This window comes from Anolis carolinensis, chromosome 1, assembly GCF_035594765.1.
Source record: "Anolis carolinensis isolate JA03-04 chromosome 1, rAnoCar3.1.pri, whole genome shotgun sequence".
Taxonomy (NCBI): domain Eukaryota; kingdom Metazoa; phylum Chordata; class Lepidosauria; order Squamata; family Dactyloidae; genus Anolis; species Anolis carolinensis.
In genome coordinates, this window is record NC_085841.1 from 114,718,456 (window position 1) to 114,742,752 (window position 24,297).

The 24,297-nt window shown below is 43.8% G+C and overlaps 1 protein-coding gene across 2 annotated transcripts in view; it reads left to right on the forward strand.

The window, feature by feature from the left end:
• rngtt (RNA guanylyltransferase and 5'-phosphatase) overlaps positions 1 to 24,297 on the forward strand; it is a 271,599-nt gene that overhangs the window by 201,375 nt on the left and 45,927 nt on the right. For both annotated transcript variants that reach the window (XM_062980844.1, XM_008119536.3), the window contains exon 13: positions 5,232 to 5,332. In XM_062980844.1, the coding sequence (XP_062836914.1) occupies positions 5,232 to 5,332 (101 nt within the window). The remainder of the gene's footprint in view (positions 1 to 5,231; positions 5,333 to 24,297) is intronic.

Sequence of the window (24,297 nt, forward strand, 5' to 3'; positions counted from 1 at the left end):
AATTAAAATTTATTTATTTATTTTCCAATATTTCTATCCTGCCCTTCTCACCCGAGGGGACTCAGGGCGGCGTACAATTGGCAACAATTCGATGCCGATACATCATTAAAAAAAACAACATATAAAAATATATTACAACCAATTAAATACAGTATAAAATATAAAACATAAACATATGCTTAAAATCCGTTCGTCCAATATCCTCCAACTTTATCCATATAACAGTCTGGGTCGTCTTTATCATCTATTCGTTAAAAGCCTGGGCACGTAGCCATGTTTTTAAGGCTTTTCTAAAACTCAAAAGGGCTGGGGCTTGCCGTATATCTCTGGGGAGGGTGTTCCACAGCCGGGGAGCCACCACTGAGAAGGCCCTGTCCCTCGTTCCCACCAGCCGCGCTTGTGAGGCAGGCAGGACCGAGAGCAGGGCCTCTCCAGATGACCTCAGGGATCTTCCTGGCTCATAGGAGATGTGTTTGGACAAGTAGATTGGGCCAGAACCGTTTAGGACTTTATAGGTCAAAACCAGCACTTTGAATTGGGCTCGGTAGCATATCAACAGCCAGTGGAGCTGGCTTAACAAGGGGGTGGTACGCTCCCTGTAAGCCGCCCCAGTTATTAGTCTGGCTGCCACCCGTTGTACTAGTTGGAGATTCCGGGCCGTCTTCAGAGGCAACCCCACGTAGAGAGCGTTGCAGTAGTCCAGACGGGATGTAACCAGAGCGTGGACCACCATGTCCAAGTCAGACCTCCCAAGGAACGGGCGCAGCTGGTGCACAAGTCTTAGTTGTGCGAAAGCTCCCCTGGCCACCGCCGAGACCTGGGGTTCCAGGCTCAGTGATGAGTCTAGGAGAACCCCCAGACTGTGAACCTGTGTCTTCAGGGGGAGTGCGACCCCGTCCAGCACAGGCTGTAACCCTATTCCCTGTTCAGCCTTGCGACTGACCAGAAGGACCTCTGTCTTTTCTGGATTCAGTTTCAATCTGTTCGCCCTCATCCAGTCCGTCACAGCGGCCAGACACCGGTTCAAGACCTGGACATCCTCCTTAGTGACAGGTGGAAAGGAGTGACAGAGCTGGACATCATCTGCGTACAGATGACACCAGACCCCGAAACTCCGGATGATCTCTCCCAGCGGCTTCATGTAAATGTTAAACAACATGGGGGACAGTACTGAACCCTGCGGGACCCCACAAGTCAATGGTTGTGGGGCCGAGCAGGTGTCCTCCAAAGACACCATCTGGGACCGACCCTCCAGGAAGGACCGGAGCCACTGCAAAACAGTACCTCCGAGCCCCATCCCGTCAGGGCGCCCCAGAAGGATTACCGTAACTTAATATTCTCATTAAGTTACTTTGTAAATTTGCTTAGCTAGGCAACTGAAATGTTGTGACCAGGCAATTGATCCAATTGTGTGTATTTATTTATTTATTTGTACATTTACTAAATTTACTAAATGTAGAGATGTGGTGGTTGATTTGTGCAAGAAGATATGTTGTGAAGCTTGGGCCATCTTGCACAAATCTGCAATAATTAACTCTTTTCTGGAATTAACATTTTCCAATGTCTCGTCTTCTTTTCAACACTCCTGTGGCAATGCTCAACAAGAACATCCTTTATTTCAAGCTGTGGTGTATGATATAAAAGCTCCCATTTTTGTCTCCTGAACTCCCTTTGTCTATGAAATTAATTAGTAAAATAATGAACCAAATACAATATAAGTCAAATTGGGGCATTTCAGAGCTGCCATTAACTTTTTTCAAGTGAATATCCCTAGAAGTCATTTTATGTGTACTTGCATGCAAACATTGTGTATTGTATATTTTGTGTAGACTACAGTGTTTTATTAATAACTTAATTCAGTTAATGGATTAAATGTTTTAGTCACTTCCAAAGCTGCTTATGTTAACTGGCAAAAGTTGAGATATTTTTAATACTACTTCAAAACAAAGCCCTCTACAAATATTCCTTCAGAGGAGATAATGTTTCTTGAAGATAATGCTGGTTGCAACACATATGTGTATCATTTAAGACTACATTTTCATCCTGTTTCAAAAGTCTTGTATTCACCAATATGGTTAAACCTTGACTTTTGCAGGTTTATTGGCGGGTTTGCCATTAAAAATGAAATAGGAATTTTTCTTCTAGACGAGACCGCTACTGCTTTTGGAATGAAAGAACACAAGCACCTTTGAAGCCATCCTGCCTGTGGTGCTTCTGCTCTTTTGTTTCAAAGGTGAAAGAGGAGACCGCCCTGCTGCCTGGAGGTGAGGAAGCCTGCCAGCCACCAGCTTCTGCCTTTGGAAGGTGCAAAGAGAAGCATACCTTGTTTCTCTTCACTCATCCTGAAATCAAAAGGGCTGGTAGCCTTGCTCCTGGAGGTGGGGAAGCCCATCAGTCATTGGGTTTGTCTTTTGGAAGAAGAAAAAAACCCTTTCCAGTTCTCTTGAGTCATTCCAAATGCAAAAGAAGTGGGTGCCATGTTGCCCAGAGATAGGGATGGCACATCAATCATTTGCTTTTGCCTTTAGAAGGAGGGAGTTTATCTATCAGTGGAGTATCACTTGTGAGATTTTAGCCAAGTCAGCTATTTTAAAACATAAACCTGTACTATCTCAATCTGCATATCAGTAACAATGATTACTGAATCGTAGTGTGAGTGCAGTGGTATGAATATTCAAGGACAATATACATGGAATGGAACTTGTCAGATTATCACTTGTTTTGTTTTTTGAGACAGATCCAGTTAAATTCAGATCTGTGCAAAACAAAACATACTGGCAGCTGTCCAGCATCTAGATTTTAGATAGAGCAACGAAGGAGTAGTAGTCACAGAGAGTTAGAAAAGAAGATGCAGAGTTATGTGCAAAGCATTATCATACTTGCACAATGAACAATTTGTGGAATTAAAGTAGTGGAATATGTGAAAATGACCAGTAGCTTACATCACAGCCCTAAAAGTAATTCTAGCTACCATGTTTCCCTGAAAATAAGACAATGTCTTATATTAATTTTTGCTCCCAAAGATGCGCTAGGTCTTATTTTCAGGGGATGTCTTATTTTTCCATGAAGAAGAATTCGCATTTATTGTTGAACAAAAAAATGAACATTTATTATATACTGTACAGTAGTTGTTATCACAAACTACCATAACCAAACAAACTGTGAATCTTACCAAGAATTTCTTGTTACTACCATTATTTCCATGTACAACAATCTATGGTATGTATATTTACCAATCCTGCATGCTCTGGAGTTCTGTTTGGTGGGCATGCTTCCAAACAAAAACTTTGCTAGGTCTTACTTTTGGGGGAGGCCTTATATTTAGCAATTCAGCAAAACCTCTACTAGGTCTTATTTTCTGGGGATGTCTTATTTTTGGGGAAACAGGGCAAGTTCAACACAGTTTATTTCTAGGGCACCCATTACAGAAGCACAGTCCAAAATGACTTTAAACAAAAGCTCTGTTAATGGCTTTTAAGCCATGATGACTATATAGAGTTTGAATTTGGAGTGAGTTTTACTTTTTGAGCCTAAGCTGTAGTATTTTGAAAAAGGATATCTTCCCCCACCCCACCTGCGTATTTTTCCATTTGTAATTTTATTAGATAACATAATGCTTTCTTTTCCACTCATGGTCATTAAGAAGATGCTTGGGACTAAAAAGTCCCAAATACCTTAATCTTTTCTTATAGGAAAAAAATATTCATTTGTGTTTCTCTTCTTCACAACTTATTTTACACACACTTCTACCATTGGAACCCGTAGCAGAGAAAACAAATATTTTCATTGAGTCACATGTCTCTTTCTTGAATTGCCAGTTCAGAACCATTGGTGTATATGATAAGTCAGGATTTTCCTTTGTTTGTAAGTCATTCAGTTACAGGTACCTAATTCCGATATTTTATTATCTTGTCATCCTGTTTGTAGAGATCCTTTTGGAGGATTTCTACAATGAGATCTTCTGAGCAATTCATAGTTGCTGTGGGTGCTCATTATATTGAATCCCATGTTCATTTTATATTAGTTTATATGCTCAATAGAGTGCGAACTGGAAGATAAAAATTGCATGGGCCTGGAGACAGTCCGCCATCCACAGATAGTGTTTTCCTGCCACTGGGACTGAAAGGACAGGAAAGCGGAAACCACAAATGAAAAGAAATAGATACAAATTGCAATCTTTAGATCCTGTGCACAGTTGGGCATGCCTGAGCCCATTGATTTATTAGGGCTAATGCACATAGCTTGTACTTACAAGTGGGTTTCTTCACACAAGATAATGTTCATCTATAAACTGTTTTTTCAGGTTAGTTATAAACCATGTGATGTCTTCCAGAGGGGATCAGATTCAATGCCTATATGCTGTTGTTTTCTAGTATCTCTCACAATATTATGAAGAAGATAGTATGTATGATTGGCATTAATAAATTGGGCTGGGCTGTGGCGCAGGCTGTTGAGCAACCAGCTATCACTGAAGAAGCTGCTGCTAGAACCAGAGTTGTTAATACTATTTGATTGCTTCCCACAATAATGTGGTTTTTATTTTCTGTACATGTGATTGGTGCATCCAAATATATCAGTTCGGTTTCACAGCTGCTTCTCTAAATGGTGGCTTTTCTACATAGCAAAACGTTCACAAAACAATGTTGCACACACTGTTGCAAGTCCTCTCTAATTTAGTGGAGTGGGTGGGTAAGTTAGATTTTGGTTGTACTTTATGCTCTGACTGCTTTTTAAATTTACAGCATTTATTCTAAATTTTAGAAATTGCAGAACGATTATCTGTTTCTTTTCCTTTGCTATATGATTAGTACTAAGGCAGTGTAATGCCGGTTGATCTTTAACAATAATTTCATTATTCCAACACTTTTCTAAATTGCATGTTATGTTATATTTATTAAACCAGTAATATGTTGGATAAAAATATAGACATCCATAGTTAAACCTTATAACATTTTGGTTTAGGTTGTATTTTCATGGATTTTGGGGGAATGAGCAACTCTTGACATTTCACTTAGTGCATCTCATCCCTCTAAATCACAGTCTCCAAATATTCCCATGGTCATCTTTCATGTATCGATTCTAATACTTCCTATCTCATGCTAAGATACCAACGAAAGTCAGTTATGTTGGTGTGGCCTTACAGTTACATTTGAAAATATTGAACAAATTATCAAATCCTGGTTTTTATAGAGTTAAATAAGTTTCCTTTAATTCTTTTAATTTTCTTTAAGAAATACAAGCCTGGACGATGCGATGACATTTTGAAATGGAAGCCACCCAGTCTGAATTCGGTGGATTTTCGCCTAAAAATAACAAGAGTTGGTGGAGAAGGGTATGTAAACTCTTCCCATTCATCTTCTGTATCTGTGATGGAGAATATACACATAATGTTGCTTGCTGCCTAAAGAGCTCAGGCACAGGAGGATACTGTTAAAAGAGTGGGGCTGTACTTGGGAAGTAAGGTGATGAAGATGCATAGAAAAAGAGCCCAAGAAACAGGCAACTAAAATGAGAGGGATAAGGCGATGAAAATATGATATGAGAGGACATGGAGAGGGAGACAAGAAAGTGCTACTGAGAAATAATTGAAGAGCTGAAAACAGTTGGTAATTGGTAGATTCCAAATTCCTTTCAGTCCCTATGTAAAATTGACTAGAAAACTGTCACCTGTGCTTGGGGGGAAGGAATTAAATTACTAACTTAATTATAGAGGTCATAAGAATGTGGCCCAAGGGAGTTGATAACATGAGACTGACTTCAAAATATTGACTTGAAAGTAATCAATAAAATCTTCAACTGACTATCTCTATTCTCAATTAAATCATCTAGTTTGAAAAGTCTGTTTCTTCGATGCCTTATTTTTTAAGGTTCACATTATTTCTATTCACAGTATTTATTTACTGGATTTTTTGAAATCTAAATACAAAGACAGGAAAAGGAAAAAGAAAAAGAAGACAGGGAAGAGTACCTAGGCTATGAATGTGGGCAAGTCATATTCATTAATATAATCTGGCCATATGAACTAAAATGTATTTTATTGTAGGTAACATCTGCAGAATATACATTTGTGTGTAGCTATAGTAGTAAAATATTTTGATCATTGAATGATGGATGGTGAATTTTTGTATTTTTGACCTTTGAGTATAAGCTATTTAGTAAAAATAATCCAACAGAATCTATACATCTTGTGTATGCCTTTAAGTCTCCTGTTGATTTGTGGTGACCCCATAAATTTGATAGGGTTTTATTAAGCAAGGAATGCTCCGAAGGGATTTTACCAGTTCCTTTTGTCTACAATGTAGGCTACAGCATGTAGTACATTTTGATAGCCTCCCATCTGAGAACTAATCAGCACTGATCTTGCTTTGAGCAGGATCTCTAAATATCATGTAGCATGGGCATTTATAGATGCCAAACATTTTTCTAATTTAAAAAATATACTTAATTAGCTTCAAGCATATCAGATGTTGCAAGGATTATATAATTATCTCCATTATCTAATCAGCATTTACTTGAAATAGACAATTTCTTTCTAAAAGGCAGTAGTCATATCTAAAATTCTCCCAACATCAGTTTTTGCTGAATCAGACCTGGTTATAAACCTATAGAAATGTTAGATATTGAAGCTAAGGCAGTTTATCTTTATCTGATTTGCATAGGATAATCTTAACTCTTTTGTGGCCTTTATAGACTATTTGATTCTAATAGTGCATTGCTGTGCGGGGCAGAGTAGATTGTATTTGATAGTGTCCATCTGCCAGAATCTGCTTCCTGCATGGTCTTCAGCTGCCTCAGGTAGAGTTGGAGGACCTTTCATAGCCGATTTCCAGGGGACTGAATGCAACTTACAGGGAGGAGGCCGGGTGTAGTGAACATTTTGTTGAGCAAATGGAAATTGGTTTTAATGTAACACATATACTCACTGAAAAGTATACTGGTGTACATTCTATTTTTCCACATTCCATTATTTTGAATGCCTCTTTAGCTTAGGAAAAGCACACAGCATTGGAGTCTGTAAGCATTTTCTTGCATTTTCCCACAAAGACAAATATGTGGCAGTCTGTTTACACTCTAACTTTGTTAGAATGTGATAGCCCCATCCAGCTTCCTTCATCCAGACTACAGCATTGAAAACTGTGGTTTATCTCTTTGCCCACACTTACTACATTTGGTGGAATTACTCCTTATGAACACATCCAGTCTGCTGACCACTTTATCAGATTAACTGGATTCAGTTCAGTTGGTATTTAAATCCAGTTGTGACTCAGTATTGACTCGCTTATGAGGGATATTATGGTTACTCATGAGAGATATTATGGTTACAAACCATAGATTAAGTATGAATTCTGTTCAGAAGGCAAGAAATGGTCATCCAAGAATTCAGCATCAGAACTGAAAAGATTAGCAACTGTTTTTTAGTACTTGGTTGAGGATGGCTGGAGGACGGGGAGAGAGAGAGAGAGAAGGAAGAATTTAACAAAGAAGCATTTGGACAACGTGGTTAAGCCTTCAAAATCTCTTCTACCACTTCTATTTGTGGCATGTTTGTATATGACACTTTACAGACAATGAGAGGACAGATTCCTACTCCAAGGGTAGTAAATTTTTCATATACATATAATGACGATGATGAAAAGAAGTGAGATTTTTGTGTCACTTGATGAACAACTGGCCACTAAAAACATAAAATAAAAATACATATATCACTTTATAATAGGGGTCCCTTGAGATAACTGTATACTCATCAATCAAAGGATGTTTCTAAAGTAAAACCTGTCAGTTTTCAAGAAGTTTTTTTTTAAAAGAAGAATTTGAGACTAGATTCTTCATTAGGCATGAAAATTATATATCTTTTTGATTGAAAGAAAAGTTGTGCAGCAAGGGACTATAAATGAAAAAGATTCCATCTTACATCTATCATTGTGAGATGGTTTGGTATTCCTGTCATCTGTGAGGTTATGTTTGACATATAAATTATATCATTGACACTTACAATAAAGGAAACTCAAAATTCTGGTTGAACAAACTTCTCAACGGAACACATCCCATAAATAGATGAGTTTTTTAAATATTATGAGTTGTGGTAGAAGCTTTGAAAATGTTCCTAAAAATAGCAGATGCGTCAACAGAAGGACACAATATTGGCATGAAATCAAATTTTAACACAGACACCAGCCATTCCAGAACTTGCACACTTGACCCAAGATCAAAAATTGTCTAAGTTTGACAAGTTGTTGCATAACGTTAGTTGTATTTATCATTTGATGAGATATTTCAATGAAATTTTGTAGACAAGTGAGAAGGCTTATATCTTGGCAGAGTTCCGAAGTGCTATCGGGAGAATCACTGAAATGGGTCATATAAGCTGCTGATTTTGACAGATGTATGGCGATGCATGTTTATGTAGAAAATAATGTTTCACTTAAATTCTACTCTGTTTGTGTTATCTCATAAACTGTTCAAAAGCTGGAATGCTCAGGCTTCATAACTCCAACCTCCTAAAAGGAAAGATTTCATTGAACAACTCAGAAATATCCTAAATACATACACATCATTGTAAAAGGAAACGGAGCATGTAGGAAATTACCCAGGTACGGTTTACCTACCTTAGTATCCACTTGCTAAATATTTCATTTGTAGCACACATGCTGATGACTACAACTTGATTTTTTATGTTGTTGTGGTTAGAAGTTAAATTTGTGTTTGGTTTCCAATATGCCAAAGAGTAACACGGTCTGTCCTATTTAATAAGTGCTTCAAACTTAGAAATCCTGGCATTACATATAATAAAAGGAGCCCTGCCTTGATGTCTGAAGTTAAAGAATGTCTTATGAACTTCTGTCCAGATGATAGGTAGATGAGCAGCAAGGAACTCTCTATAGTAATTATGAAAAGAGATTTTGAAGCTGGTTATGCAGGACTCATATTTACTAGAGGAGTATAATATTTATCCTTGACATCTTAGTCATTTCTAGAAAATGTTCTTTATAATAACCTTTAAAACAGGGCATTGCTTTGAAAGTCCACCACTTTACGTTTTGTAACATTGCAGTAACATAACTAGCATAGCTACCATTTATCCTTCTCTTCAAAATTAGAAACATTACTTTCTGGTCAACCAAAAAGGTATATGTCAGCATGATAAAAACTCAGGATTTCTTCATTCATATTAGGAAATAAATGATATAGGTATTTTCTCTGAAAAATGGCAATGATAGATTTCCAATAGAATGATAAAAAAGATTTTGTGCATAGCTCCTAGTGACTGGGAAAAATCAAATGCTATCATATTAGTGCAAAGCTACACATTTGTATGTAGTATATTAACTACAATACTTTCAATAAATAAATGCATATGGAAAATGCCTACTCTTTTAATGTGAAGTTTATCCTTATATTCAATTTTAATTACCATATTTACCTGTTTGGGCCAAATTACATTAATAAAGTTGGGATGCGCCTTAGATTCAATGAAACATTAGAATTGTACACCTAAATCCATCTGCGCTGTTGACCAAGAGATCCCAGCTGGGGACAGAGGAAGAAGAGGCAGAGTTGGACATGAAAAGGCTGATGGAAAGCTGATGGTGGCCACGAAAAGGCTGGAGGGAAGGCCAGAATGAGAGGCTCAACTTCCCAACAGTCTTTAGAATCATAGAATCATAGAATAGTAGAGTTGGAAGAGACCTCATGGGCCATCCAGTCCAACTCCCTGCCAAGAAGCAGGAAATCGCATTCAAAGCACCCCCGACAGATGGCCATCCAGCCTCTGCTTAAAAGCCTCCAAGGAAGGAGCCTCCACCACGGCCCCGGGGAGAGAGTTCCACTGTCGAACAGCCCTCATAGTGAGGAAGTTCTTCCTGATGTTCAGGTGGAATCTCCTTTCCTGTAGTTTGAAGCCATTTTTCCGTGTCCTAGTCTGCAGGGCAGCAGAAAACAAGCTTGCTCCCTCCTCCCTATGATTTCCCTTCACGTATTTGTACATGGCTATCATGTCTCCTCTCAGCCTTCTCTTCTGCAGGCTAAACATGCCAAACTCTTTAAGCCGCTCCTCATAGGGCTTGTTCTCCAGACCCTTAATCATTTTAGTTGCCCTCCTCTGGATGCTTTCCAGCTTGTCAACATCTCGCTTCAACTGTGGTGCCCAGAATTGGACGCAGTATTCCAGGTGTGGTCTGACCAAGGCAGAATAGAGGGGGAGCAAGACTTCCCTGGATCTAGACGCTATACCCCTATTTATGCAGGCCAGAATCCCGTTGGCTTTTTTAGCTGCTGCATCACATTGTTGGCTCTTGTTTAACTTGTTGTCCACGAGGACTCCAAGGTCTTTTTCGCACACACTGCTGTCAAGCCAGGCGTCCCCCATTCTGTATCTTTGATTTCCATTTTTTCTGCCGAAATGAAGTATCTTGCATTTGTCCCTGTTGAACTTCATTTTGTTAGTTTCGGCCCATCTCTCTAGTCTGTCAAGATCGTTTTGAATTCTGATTCTATCTTCTGGAGTGTTGGCTATCCCTCCCAGTTCGGTGTCGTCTGCAAACTTGATGATCGTGCCTTCTAACCCTTCGTCTAAGTCATTAATAAAGATGTTGAACAGAACTGGGCCCAGGACGGAGCCCTGCGGCACTCCACTTGTCAGTTCTTTCCATGATGAAGACGACGCATTGGTGAGCACCCTTTGGGTTCGTTCGCTTAGCCAATTACAGATCCACCTAACCGTAGTTTTGTCTAGCCCACATTTTACTAGTTTATTTGCCAGAAGGTCGTGGGGGACTTTGTCGAAGGCCTTACTGAAATCCAGGTAGGCTACATCCACAGCATTCCCTGTATCGACCCAACTCGTAACTCTATCGAAAAAAGAGATCAGATTAGTCTGGCATGACTTGTTTTTTGTAAATCCGTGTTGACTATTAGCAATGACCGCATTTGTTTCTAAGTGTTCGCAGACCACTTCCTTGATGAACTTTTCCAGAATCTTGCCTGGTATCGATGTGAGGCTGACCGGACGGTAATTGTTTGGGTCGTTCTTTTTTCCCTTCTTGAAGATAGGGACCACATTCGCCCTCCTCCAATCTGCTGGGACTTCTCCCGTTCTCCAAGAACTCTCGAAGATAATTGCTAGTGGTTCTGAAATAACTTCTGCTAATTCCTTCAATACTCTTGGATGTAGCTGATCTGGCCCTGGGGACTTGAATTCGTTTAGAGAGGCCAGGTGTTCCTGGACAACTTGTTTCCCTATTTGGGGTTGGATTTCTCCCAATCCTTCGTCCATTCCATGTTGCTGAGGTTGAAGATGGCTTTCTTTTTGTGAGAAGACCGAGGCAAAGAAGGCATTGAGCAGTTCTACCTTTTCCCTGTCCCCTGTCGCCATCACTCCATCTTCTCCTTGCAGAGGCCCTATCGCCTCCTTTTTCTTCCTTTTTCTACCAACGTAAGCAAAAAAGCCTTTTTTGTTGTTTTTTATGTTGCTGGCAAGCCTGAGCTCATTTTGCGCTTTAGCCTTGCGAACCTTTTCCCTACAGTTGTTGGCTATACGTTTGAATTCTTCTTTGGTGATTTCTCCCCTTTTCCACTTCTTGTGCATGTCACTTTTGAGCTTTAGCTCAGTTAGAAGTTCTTTGGACATCCATTCTGGCTTCTTTGCACTTGTCTTATTTTTCTTCTTTGTTGGCACTGTTTGCATTTGCGCCTTGAGTATTTCACTTTTGAAAAACTCCCATCCATCCTTAACTCCCTTGTTTTTTAATATTGGCGTCCATGGAATGCCGCTCAGTAATTCCTTCATTTTTTGGAAGTCAGCTCTCTTAAAGTCGAGAATGCGTGTTTGACTTGTCTTAGTTTCAGCATTCCTTTGTATTGCAAACTCCAGGAGCACATGGTCACTTGCCCCTAAGGATCCAACCACTTCAACTGTATTGATCAGGTCTTCCACATTTGTTAAGATTAGATCAAGAGTTGCTGATCCTCTTGTTGCCTCTTCTACCTTCTGGACCATAAAATTGTCTGCAAGGCAAGTGAGGAATTTGTTGGACTTTGTACTCTTGGCTGAGTTTGTTTTCCAGCAGATATCGGGATAATTGAAATCGCCCATGACTACTATATGTCTTCTTTGTGCCTGTTTGGTCAGCTGTTGACAGAAGGCTTCATCAAGTCCTTCATCCTGACTCGGAGGTCTGTAGTAGACACCCACGACAAGATCTTTTTGAGTCCCGGTTCCCTTGATTCTTATCCAGATGCTTTCAAGCTGGTTTCCCAGATTACAGTCTTGCATTTCTTCTGCAATGTAACTGGTTTTGACATATAAAGCTACTCCCCCTCCTCTCCCCTTTGTTCTATTTCTGTGAAAGAGGTTATAGCCCTCAATGGTTAAATTCCAGTGATGGGAGTCAATCCCCCAGGTTTCAGTAATGCCTATGACATCGTATGTGTGGTGCTGTGCTAAGAGTTGGAGTTCGTCTTGCTTATTTCCCATGCTCTGAGCATTAGTGTAAAGACATGTAAGCCCCTGTGATCTCCCCTTGAGCTGTTTATTTGGGATTATTGTGCTCTCTGTACTTGGTCCTTGCTGTGTTTGTGCAGCCCTCCGTTTAGCCTTTTGGCGGTTCCCTGTGGTCGTGGGTAATATAGTGTTCGCCAGGCTGTTGTTCCCCTCCCCCAGTGGATCTAGTTCAAAGTGCGCCTGATGAGGTTTGTGAGTCTGTGTGCAAAAAGATGTTTTCCTGCTTGTGTGAGATGCACCCCATCACTTGCCAGTAGGCCATCCTCCTGGAAGAGTAGACCATAGTCAAGGAAGCCAAAATGCTCCTCTTGGCACCATTTTCTGAGCCAGTTATTGACGTGTACTATTTTTCCGGCCCTTGTAGAGCTGTGTCCTACAACGGGGAGGAGGGATGAAAAGATCACATGTACATTATACAGTTTTAGCTTTGTTCCCAGAGCTCGAAAATCATTTGTGATCTTTTGAAACGTATGCCTAGCGGTGTCATTGGTACCTACATGAATCAACATAAGGTGGGGAGGGGCTTTAGGAGCCTGCTGAGCCTCTGAGTGATATGGTGTATTTTTGCCCCCGGGAGGCAGCATGTTTCTCGAGCCATCCCATCCGGTCTGGAAATGATGGCTTCTGTTCCTCTAAGGAGGGAGTCACCTACTACCAAGACCTGTTTCCTTTGAGGATTGACAGGGTCCCTTTTGTGCAAGACAGTGTGTATGTCCCCTGAAGAGTGTTCCAGTTGAAGTGAATCGTGTGGGTGTAAAGTGTTGCCCTCCTCCTCAACATCCCCAGAGCATTCATCAATGACAATCCATTGAGATGCGTCCAAGAGCCCATCACTCTCCCAAGGGTGTTCCTGCTGTGTCTGGTCCACGATTGGGGATGGAGCACTTGCATGGTTACATAAGTGTGAATGTGGTGATGCACTGTCCCCATCAGGGCTATCCCGCGCATTGATCAAGAGTGGCCCACTGAGTGGTATCTAAGTAACTGTGGTCCTCCACAAGATGTGTTTCCTGATTGTATGTTAGTGGTGTAAGAATTTGGAATCTGTTGTGTAATTCCAACTGAGCAGAGGAGTTCTGCGGAGGCTGCCTAGTCCTGTGTCTTTTTCTATGGGTGACACCCTTCCAAGCCTGTGGGTTGTCTACCTTTGAGTTGATCTCCCCATAAAGTTCCTGATCATGGTGGTGTTGGTGTGATGCAGGTTGCAGATCTACAGCAGCGTGTTGTGCAGTGTCCAAGAACAGCTCAAGTGCCTGAATGTCCTTAAGGGTCTTAATGCGGGCCTCGAGTTGTTGGATCCTCTGCTCCATCAGAGTCATCTGTTTACACTTGGTGCAGGTGTAGTTGCGTAGCTGCTGTGCAAAGAAGGTGAACATGCCGCAACTTGTGCATGTGGTGGCAAGTATTTGCTGTTGATCCATTTCTTGGTGAGTGAAGTGACCGAGGAGGATTGTGTGTGTTATGGGCAGAATGCTATCCACCTTCCTGTGTGTGTATTTTTAAAGTTGTTTTGTTTATTGTATATACTGTAAGAATATACAATATTCATATACAATAAGAATATACAATTTCCGTGGCCACTTCTGGCTTTCTATCAGTCCTGATGGAAAGACACAGCTTCCTACCAGCCTTTTCACGGCCACTACCGCCTTGCATTATGTTTGATAGCTACTCATTTTTTTTGTAATGCACAGCTTCAACATTGAAGTATACACGACAATCAATGGTGCATTATACTTGAGTAAATATGATATTTATGCACCAAAAATGATTCCTTGCTGCAAAATTTCTACTTTTCCTGAGCACCAAAAATCTGTATCAGTTTGTGAAATGTTCCAGCACTTTAAGGAACTGTAGGTTAACCAGAATTGAATACTTTTCTTTGTAGTAAAGTCATATGTATGGGTCTGTGCCCATTCAAAGTGCTGTTTAGAAACTTAAGTACAGAAGTTAATACCTTCCCTTTGAGTGGATTTTTCCTTCTTGCCTTAGCTGAAAAGGATAGACCTTGTAACTTCCTACTCCATTCCCTTTCAGCTGTTGTACAAGCAGCATTTGAGTGAGTTTCTCATTTCTTCTCAAGGTCCTTGCTTTTTTCTCACTTTAGTCAAAAAGCTTCTGTTTACATTTTTCTTCCAGTCTTTGCTATTGCTTTCCTTTGTGAGTTTTTATTTGGTTGCAGGAACACTTTGTACTTTTTCTGCATCTATACTGCAGCATGTCTCATATGAGAAACACTGGGGTTGTGGCAACTTTTGGGGGCTATCTCTGACTACTTCATGACTACTTTTATAATTTCTTTATGGAGTAATAAGGCATTAACATTCATCGCTTAACAAACCATGGATTAAGATTAAGATTTTCCCCATAGGTTCAATTCTTCCTCTCATCATGGTAACACCATCCCTCCATGTATGCTTCCCAGGTATACTGTATAAATGTATACATTTAGAAATTTTAGTCATAAAAATTGTCCAAAAAACCTGAGTCAATTTATCCATGGGTCGGTGTAAGAACTGTACTTTAACTCTTATCAAAAAAGGGAGCCACCCTCTTCTCTGAGTATAGTGACAAGAGCTTAATCCATTCTGGGAGATAGTACTGACATTCTCTACTTTCTGCTGCGGCACCTCTTCTGACTTCTTTGAAAGCCTGATTGGGAAAATGGTGGCAGAGGCCAGTGTCAGCTGGCCCCCTTAAGTGACACTGGTACTCTCCCAACTCTGTGGAATGGCCCTCTACTTATCCATCGGTCATATAAAAATCTGTAATTTTAGCCTCAAAACATGCCCTAGACTTGTCTCTGTGTGTACATTTTGGGACTGGAATTGAATCCCTGGTCTGTTCACTGAGGAACAGAGACATCGTTGCAGAGAGCCCTTGGTTTACATTTTAGCAACCTGTTCTTTAGCTTTTTTATTTACTTCAGCTGTGTATATAATCCACCAGAAAGAGGCAATTAAGAATAATACCAAATTAGTTTTGAATACCTCTGAATTTTTGAAATAAATTAAGTTTAGCCACATTATACCATAGATCGATAGATGATACAATGTGACTGTTTTTCTCCCCTCCATCAGTATGGAAAGTATGCTTCAGTGTTATGGCTGGAACTGTTATATGCTGCCAAAATGTAAGCATGTTCAGAGTATTTCAGCCTATCCTATTGCAAGTCAAATAAATGTTTTGCGTTACAAACTGAAAAGCAATTTTGGACCTTGGGATTTGGTTCCCAGTTTCCTCCCAAACTATGGAATATTTTTCTTTCTTACCCTGTAGTTTGAAACTAGGTCTTACTTTTATTTTTATATCAGATTTTTTTGGTGCCAATATATTCCTGAAAATGCATGTTTTACTGACTGGTTTCTCCATTTTTTTCCATTGTCCTTTTCAAGAAAAGCATTTTTACAGATAGGAGGAAGATGGATTTTTATAGGTAGAATTAATTGTCTTAGAAACTGATTCCTCATGATTGCTATTGCTACCATAATTTATGATTCAGCATTGTTTATCATATTGATTGATATTACATCCACTAGGAAATAGAGCCTTTAATTTTTTTCCACATACTTATTTTTGTAAAGTATTAATATAACAAATTAAAATCAAAGGACAGAATATATAATGTAACTTATATAATATAATACAGTTGGCTCCCAGTGTCCATGGATTCTCTATCCATGTATTCAGCCATCCATTACTTGTAAATATTCATCCCCAAAAGAAAATCCCAAAAGCAAATCTTGATTTTGTCATTTTATATAAGGGACACCATTTGTATATAATGGAACTTGAGCATCAATGGAACCAAACCCAGGGTCCACTAGATAAAGTAATGTAATATTCTTTCTATAAATATGTAATCATGTCCAAGACATCAATAAACATAGCTTTTGGTCTAAAAACATTTAAGAAATGGGAGCTGGCACAGTTTTCCACAGGTTATTTTGCATAAGACAATCTAATTTGCTGTTCCGCTCAATTCTAACTTCATTAACATGAAATTCAGTGTTTTCCAAGAAACATTTTATGATTTAAGATCATCTGGAGAGGCCCTGCTCTCGGTCCCCCCCACCTCACAGGCACAGCTGGTGGGGATGAGAGACAGGGCCTTCTTGGTGGTGGTATGTGTTGGCTTCGACGTGGTCTGAATTAAGACTCTTGTATAAGGTCTGGTGAATGAATGGCACAAGCACTTTGCATTGTTTTAAACTCTGTATATTGTATTTTATGACTATTTTAACTGTTTTAACGTTTTAGTTTATTGTATAACAGTGTAACAGCATCAACTGCCACTTGTAAGCCGCCCTGAGTCCCCTCGGGTGAGAAGGGCGGAGTATAAATAATTGAAATAAATAAATAAATAAATAAATAAATAAGACTTGTTAGTTTAAAACTCTCTAAGGATATGATTGATGTTTATAAAAGAGCTGGACAACTGACGCTATCACAATAGATGATGCTCTGTATATAGACATTAAAAGTATTGTGTTTGTAAATATTGCTACATTGCATCTACGAGGAATTGATAGATAGACCTCAATACAGGCAGTCCCTGATAGACTTGAGCCTGGAACTGCTTTCAGCTGTTCCCTTCAGCCAATCTGGCTCTTTAGGTTTGATCTGGTATCTGTAACGGTGAGGGCCCAGCTGTCACAGATTCCCATCCGAAAAGGGACCATGTGGCAGCTGATCATGGCTTCTCCTCACCTATTTGGCATCACAGTTGAATGTTTTTGATTTTCCTTTATTTTTCCAATTCTTTTTATTTAGTGGGACTGACTGGGAATTGTGGACCTGAGGGATGGTGGGTGGGGTCCATGCGCACATGTGTTTGGGGGCTTGGAGAGCCACTCTTTTAGCTTTCTCCTTCCCTTCCTCTCCTTCAGAAAGTACTTCTGAAAGATAATAATTATTATTAATAATAGTAATCCCAGCAAACAAAAAGAGAAGCCTACCTCTCTAGAGTAGAAAGTAGAAACAGCTTTAAGGAAGCAAAACCCCAAGCAGAAAGGTGATTGCAGGCAAGAGAGGGTTTTTTTAAAGGTAGTCCAGGGAGGATAACTCCACTGAACTCCAGGTCATTTCTCTTCCTTCCCTGGGCCTCCTTAAAATGCCTTGGAAAGCTGTTTTTTCTTCATGTACTCTGTGAATGCACACTAATGGAGAAACTGCACCTGCGCAGGTTCCGACGGAAACTCTTCCAAGCTGAAGTTCAAATTTTGGCGGTAACCACGCCCCCCTTCCCAAGGGGCATATAAGGCAGCCCCGGGCGTCCGCTCTCCAGTTCCTTTTTTTCCGCCGCAAGGTTCACTTCGGACTCTTCGCATGTCTACTACGCGTTTCAAACGCTGCACGCAGTGCGCTGCTAAAATTCCTGACTCCGGCAGCCACGCCAAGTGCCTCTTCTGTCTTGGCGAGGCTCATGTGGTCGGTACCTGCCGCTTCTGCCTAGCTCTCACGGCTCAGGCCAGAAAGAACAGAGCTGCTAGGCTCAGAGCGGCGCTTTACAAAAAATCTCTCGCTCCAGAACCGACTCCGTCGACGTCGAGTGCGTCGTCGTCTTCAGCTCTGAGAGCAATGTCGGCACCGACAGCTAAGGCACTGACAGCTAAAGCCTCCTCGGTCTCGTCCAGGGCGTCTAGAACTTCCAGGGCCGCTAAGCCTGCCAAGCCACCGTGTACCGTGACGACGGCTACCGTGTCGACCCGCTCCGGAAAGGTGGGGCCTTCCTCGACGTCGAGCTCTCTCGCCTCGATGACCTCGGTCCGCTCTCGTATCGGCTCCCCTCCGTCCTCCTCTGCAATCAAAATAGCCTTTAAGAGGGCTCACGAGGAGTCTCGTCGAGCGCAATCTGACTCAGCTGTGGTTCCTCCAACACCAGGCAAATCCTTGAGGGTTGCATCTAAGCAACCGCCGACGAAGAAACGGCTGACTCAGCGCTCCTCTTCTTCGGCTTCCTCAAAAAGAGACCCGCCGTCCTCCTCGGCAACCTCCTCGAGAAGGTCTTCGCCGATTGTGCCGGCCCAGAGGCCTAGAGATGTCTCTCAATCCCCTCCGCAGCCCCTATCTGACGGAGAGCTGCAGGACTCACCCCACCACTCCACCCAAACGGTGGTCAGGGTGCCAATACCGGAGCCTCTTGCACCGCTTCACTCATCGCGCCAACAGCTTTTTCCTCCGACCTCGACACCGGAGCGTGGCAGACAAACGGCTCGCCTGGCTCGAGCGGCCCAGGCCTCAGCCTCCAAAGACTCTCGACTCCCGGCCATCTCCTCCCGTGAGGCCATGCCTCCCCCCGAGACTGTACTTTCTTCTCCCCCTCAGTCCCCCCAAGGGGCTGAGGAGGAAGATGTCGACATTGACCGCCCAGACTCTGTCCTCTCGGCCTCGGTGGTCTCTCTCAGCCTCGACCTTTCTCCTCCTCATGATGCGTATGAGGCAGACCCGCCTTCACCCACTGACAATATTCGTGCTTTCTCTGATCAAATGGTCAGAATGGCCGACGCCCTGGGTATGGAGATCAAGCAGACCTCCAAAGCAGTGTCTGATCCAGTTTTCAAAAGGGTGCAAGCCCAAGCTCCTCCGGCCATGCTACTCCCTTTCTTGCCTTATCTCTTGGACATTATCCAGGCCTCCTGGAAAACCCCATCCTCCATACCTCCGACCTCGAAGAGGATCGAGACTTGGTACCGTACCGACGACGATACTTTGGAGTGGCTGAAGCACCACCCCGACCCTAATTCCCTGGTCGTCAAGGCCTCCCAATCCTCAGGTCGTCAATCGAACACTCCGGCCGACAGAGAAGGGAAGCGCTTCGACGCCGTGGGTCGAAAGCTTTACTCCGGAGCCCTGTTACTTTGCCGGATGGCGAATTACGGAGCCTGCATGGGTGCCTACCAGCAGATTATCTGGGAGAAGGCACAACCCTTCTTTGCGAAACTGTCGGACGAAGACCGCTCCGTTCTTACCACCCTCCAACAGGAGGCTGACTCGCTCGCCCACCACCAAATCCAGATGGTGAAACATACTGGGGACACGGCGGGCAAGATGATTGCCCACGCGATTGCCATCCGTCGCCACGCCTGGCTGAGGTCATCCGGTCTATCCTCATCCTCCAGGCAGGTCATTGACGCACTCGGACTATTTAATTCGGGTACCGATGATAAACTCAAATCGAATCATGACTTTAAAATTCTTGCGTCCAAATGTGGCGACCAACCACAGCCACAACGTACCCGCTGGTTCCCTCATCGTTTTCGTCGCTTCCCGCCGCAATCCTTCTGGCACCAATCTTTCAAACGCCCCTCGGGCTCGAACAATCAAAGCCATCACCAACCCCGTCGAGGGCCTCATCCGCAAAAGCAACGGGGTCGAACCACCCCCGCTCCTCCGCAGGCTCACCGGCGTACCTGACGCCATCCTTTCTTGCCAAAACTCCTCGTCCGCTACCGCTGTAGAACCCACGCTGCCTCGACACCCCTGTGCCTTCGCCGACCGCCTGGCCCCCTTCTACAATCAATGGGAGTCCATCACTTCAGATGCTTGGGTTCTCCGCATTGTCCAAGAGGGCTACGCCTTAGAATTCGCAGAGCTCCCACCTACAGGTCACGTTCTTTCTTCAACTCCTTCCCCAGAAATTCTGTCCGAAATCGATGCCCTTCTGGCCAAAGGGGCCATCCGTCTCTCTCCTCCCGAACAGGACCCGCAAAGCTTCTTCTCCAGGTACTTCACGGTCCCGAAGAGGGGGGGCGGGCTACGCCCCATTCTAGACTTAAGGACTCTCAATGTCTTCATTTGTCCTTCCAAATTCAGAATGGTCTCTATTGCCTCTATTCTCCTGATGCTGCAGTGGGGAGACTACTTTGCCTCCACAGACTTACGAGACGCTTACTTCCACGTAGCGATAAGGGAGGCTCACAGACGTTTCCTCTGTTTCAAAGTCCTCGACCAAACTTATCAATTCACCGTTTTACCCTTCGACCTAGTCACGGCGCCAAGGGTCTTCACCAAAGTTGTTGCCACCATAGCGGCCCACCTCAGGCTACATGGCATCACGGTCTTTCCTTATTTAGACGACTGGCTTCTGGTCGGGCCCGACCCTGTTCTTCTCGAACGCCACGTCTCCTTCACACTGTGCCTCCTGAACTCTCTTGGCCTCCAACTCAATACCGAGAAGTCACATCTCACCCCGTCGACAAAAATTCGCTTCATCGGAGCTCTCTTCGACTCCGTTACACAGACCGTCTCGCTACCGCTCGACAGATTCCTAGCTCTCCGCCACCAGATCGCCCTATGTCGATCCACCCAGAGGGTCCGAGCCCGTGCCATTCAAGTCCTTCTAGGCCACATGGCCTCCACGGTCCTCATGACCCCCTTCGCCAGGCTGCGTCTTCGGGTCCTACAAAGGTGGTTTATAGACACTTTCAAGCCGCTCTACCACCACAACTCGAAGTATCTGTCGATACCGTCGAACGTTCGCCGATCCCTCTCATGGTGGACGTCTCACCGAAACGTGTGCAGGGGACTTCCATTTCATCCGACCCTACCCTCAATGACTATAACCACGGACTCCTCCACCTACGCCTGGGGAGCCCACATGAACGGCCTGACGGTCCAAGATCTCTGGTCCCCATCCGAGAGGACCAACCACATAAACTTTCTCGAGCTTCTCGCCATCTTCAAAGCCCTGAAAGCTTTCTCCCGCCTCATCTGCCACAAGTCCATCCTCATTCAATCGGACAATCTAGTAGCAGTCTTCTACATCAACAAACAGGGCGGTACGGGTTCGAGAAAGCTGATGCACCTCTCCTCCCGCCTTTGGCTTTGGTGCATAGCCCACGAGGTCCAAGTCTCCGCGATTCACCTTCCCGGTGCCGAGAACGACTTGGCAGATGCCCTCAGCAGGATGACATCCTCCTCCCACGAGTGGAAGCTCGATCCCGAAATTCTCCACACCCTGTTCCTCGATTGGGGGCGGCCTACTCTGGACCTTTTTGCCTCTCCCCAAAACGCTCAGCTGTCCCGCTACGGAGCGAGGCTCCCCCCGAACTCCTTTCCAGGCTGCCTGGGCGACGCCTTTCTACTGGACTGGTCAGCAGAAATGCTTTACCTCTTTCCCCCTATTCCCCTCATACCGAAAGTCCTCGAAAGACTCCTCTCGATCTCGGTCATGGCGATCCTCATAGCTCTGGCTTGGCCCCGCCAGCCGTGGTATCCGGCCCTTCTTCGTCTCTCCAGAGGAACGTTTCGCCCTCTGCCTCCCTCACCGCACCTTCTCTCCAGGGAGGACGGTCAGATTCTTCACCCGGACCTTCCTTCTCTTCATCTCACTGCGTGGAGGATTCTTACTTAACCTCCCTCCCACAAAACCTCCAGGATGTTCTTCAGGCAGCCCATAAGCCGGCTACAACCAAAGCTTACACCTACAAGCTTTCCCGCTTTCATGCCTTCCTTCGATCCCGTAACATCAACTCCTTTCCGACTTCGGTACCGGTGGTCCTCGATTTCCTCATGACTCTTGTCGAGAGAAAACTCTCGTTTCTATTAAGGCCTACCTCGCAGCCCTTTCCTGGTCTTTTCAACGCCATGGTCAGCCGTCTCTCTTCTCTCACCACCTGATTAAAACTTTTCTCCGAGGCTACAATAACATCTGCCTGCCGTCGCTTCCGCCTACGCCGGGCTGGAACCTCGAACTTGTGCTCTCTCAACTCACATCTTCTCCCTTCGAACCACTCGCCTCAACCGATCTCCGCTTGCTTTCGTGGAAACTGGCCTTCCTAGTGGCGATCACTTCGGCACGACGGCCATCTGAGCTTGCTGCTCTCAGGGTCGATGAGCCATATCTGCGTTTCCACCACGACCGTGCTGTCCTTCGCCCGGACATTACTTTTCTCCCTAAGGTGGTGTCAGCTTTCCACCTCAATCAGGACATTGTCCTACCAGCTTTCTTCTCTAATCCCTCCTCTCCTCTCAAGCGGAAACTTCACCTTCTCGACGTTCGCAGAGCACTCCTCTTTTACAAGGACCGTACCAGGGGCATCCGTAAGACTCAGAGACTCTTTGTCGCCTATGCCCCGGACAAGTTGGGTAATCCCATCTCCTCCCAAAGGTTGTCCCATTGGATCGCTCAGGCCATTGAGTTGGCTTATGAACTGGCCAAACGCCCTCCCCCTCCATCCATCCGTCCGAGATCGACGAGGGGCCTCTCGGCTTCGACAGCCTTCCTCAGGGGTATCCCGCTCGACTCCATTTGCAAAGCGGCAATCTGGTCGAACCCACTTACGTTTGTTTCTCACTACAGGCTAGACAACAAGGCCCTGAAGGACTCGGCCTTTGCAAGATCGGTACTCTCATCTTGCCTATCCTGACTCTCAAACGGCCTCCTTCTCCCTATACTCACCCGCAGGTGACTCTCTATACCTCTCCTTCAAGCTATGGGGCCAGTCTTCTCCCCATGCCTATACCCCCGGGGACATGTTCTTCCCCTAATTGTGTTGGGACGTTGTTCTGTAACACTTCATTCACCCTGACAGGTATGTCAAGTTATCTGATGTTTCCCCTCTTCCCCTGGGAGAGCGTTCACATACACTGTTCTCAACTTTCGTGTTGTATTACGTTTATTGAGTGTTTTTTCCTGATATGTTCTGTCTCTTATGTTATGTTCATACTCTCATTGCACTGGTCCCTTCGGACAACCTATTGCACTGGTCTCTTGGGACTATTATCTCAATGTGTCCTAATGCACTGGTCTCTTGGGACTATTATCTCAATGTGTCCTAATAAACTTATGTTTGGACATTCACTGGTTGTCGGGTTTGCCTTGTCCCACCATCCAGGACCTTAGCGTGTCAGTCTCCATTAGTGTGCATTCACAGAGTACACGAAGAAAAAGGACAGGTTGCTTACCTGTAACCATGTTTCTTCGAGTGTACTCTGTGAATTCACACAAACCCGCCCTTCCTTCCCCTCTGGCAAACCTCTCCCTTTCTCGTTGCCTTGGCGGCGCAGGAACTGGAGAGCGGGCGCCCAGGGCTGCCTTATATGCCCCTTGGGAAGGGGGGCGTGGTTACCGCCAAAATTTGAACTTCAGCTTGGAAGAGTTTCCGTCAGAACCTGCGCAGGCGCAGTTTCTCCATTAGTGTGAATTCACAGAGTACACTCGAAGAAACATGGTTACAGGTAAGCAACCTGTCCGTAGTGTGCTGCTGGTGCTGGGGGAGAAAGCATGCATACCTGCCTCTCCCCTAGAATAGAAACAGCTTTAGGAAGCATTAAACCAGGTCTCCTCCTCTACAAACAGAAGGGAAAGGATCCACAAAGAGTGGTATCTTAACTCTGGTGCTTTTTAAAATCCAGGTCTTAATGAAGAATATGGAAGGAGAACCTGTGGGAAGTCCCTCCCACCCATAATGGGTTGGATAGGGTGCTTTCTTAACCCCATTGCTGACACCCAGGCTCCCTTGAAGTGAAGAAAGGAAAGGCTCCCAAGGGAAAAGGGAGCCTCAAGCTCCCCATTGTCACCAATGGGCCAAAAAGAGTCGCCTTTTTTGGCTGCGGAATGAAAATACCCATTTGGCAGCGTGCCCCTTTTCGGGAGGCCCACGCAAATGGGTATGGGGGCCTCCAGTACCCGGCAAGTAGAAACTGATAGCAATTCACCCAAAATGCACAAGCCTAGTCCCGGAGTTAAAAATATCTAACTTACAAATGACTTGCAGTTAAGACTGGGGGTGAGAAAATAGAAAGTGAGAAAAAACTGCTCCTCGAAAGGGAAATTCACTTCTGAATGAGTTCTC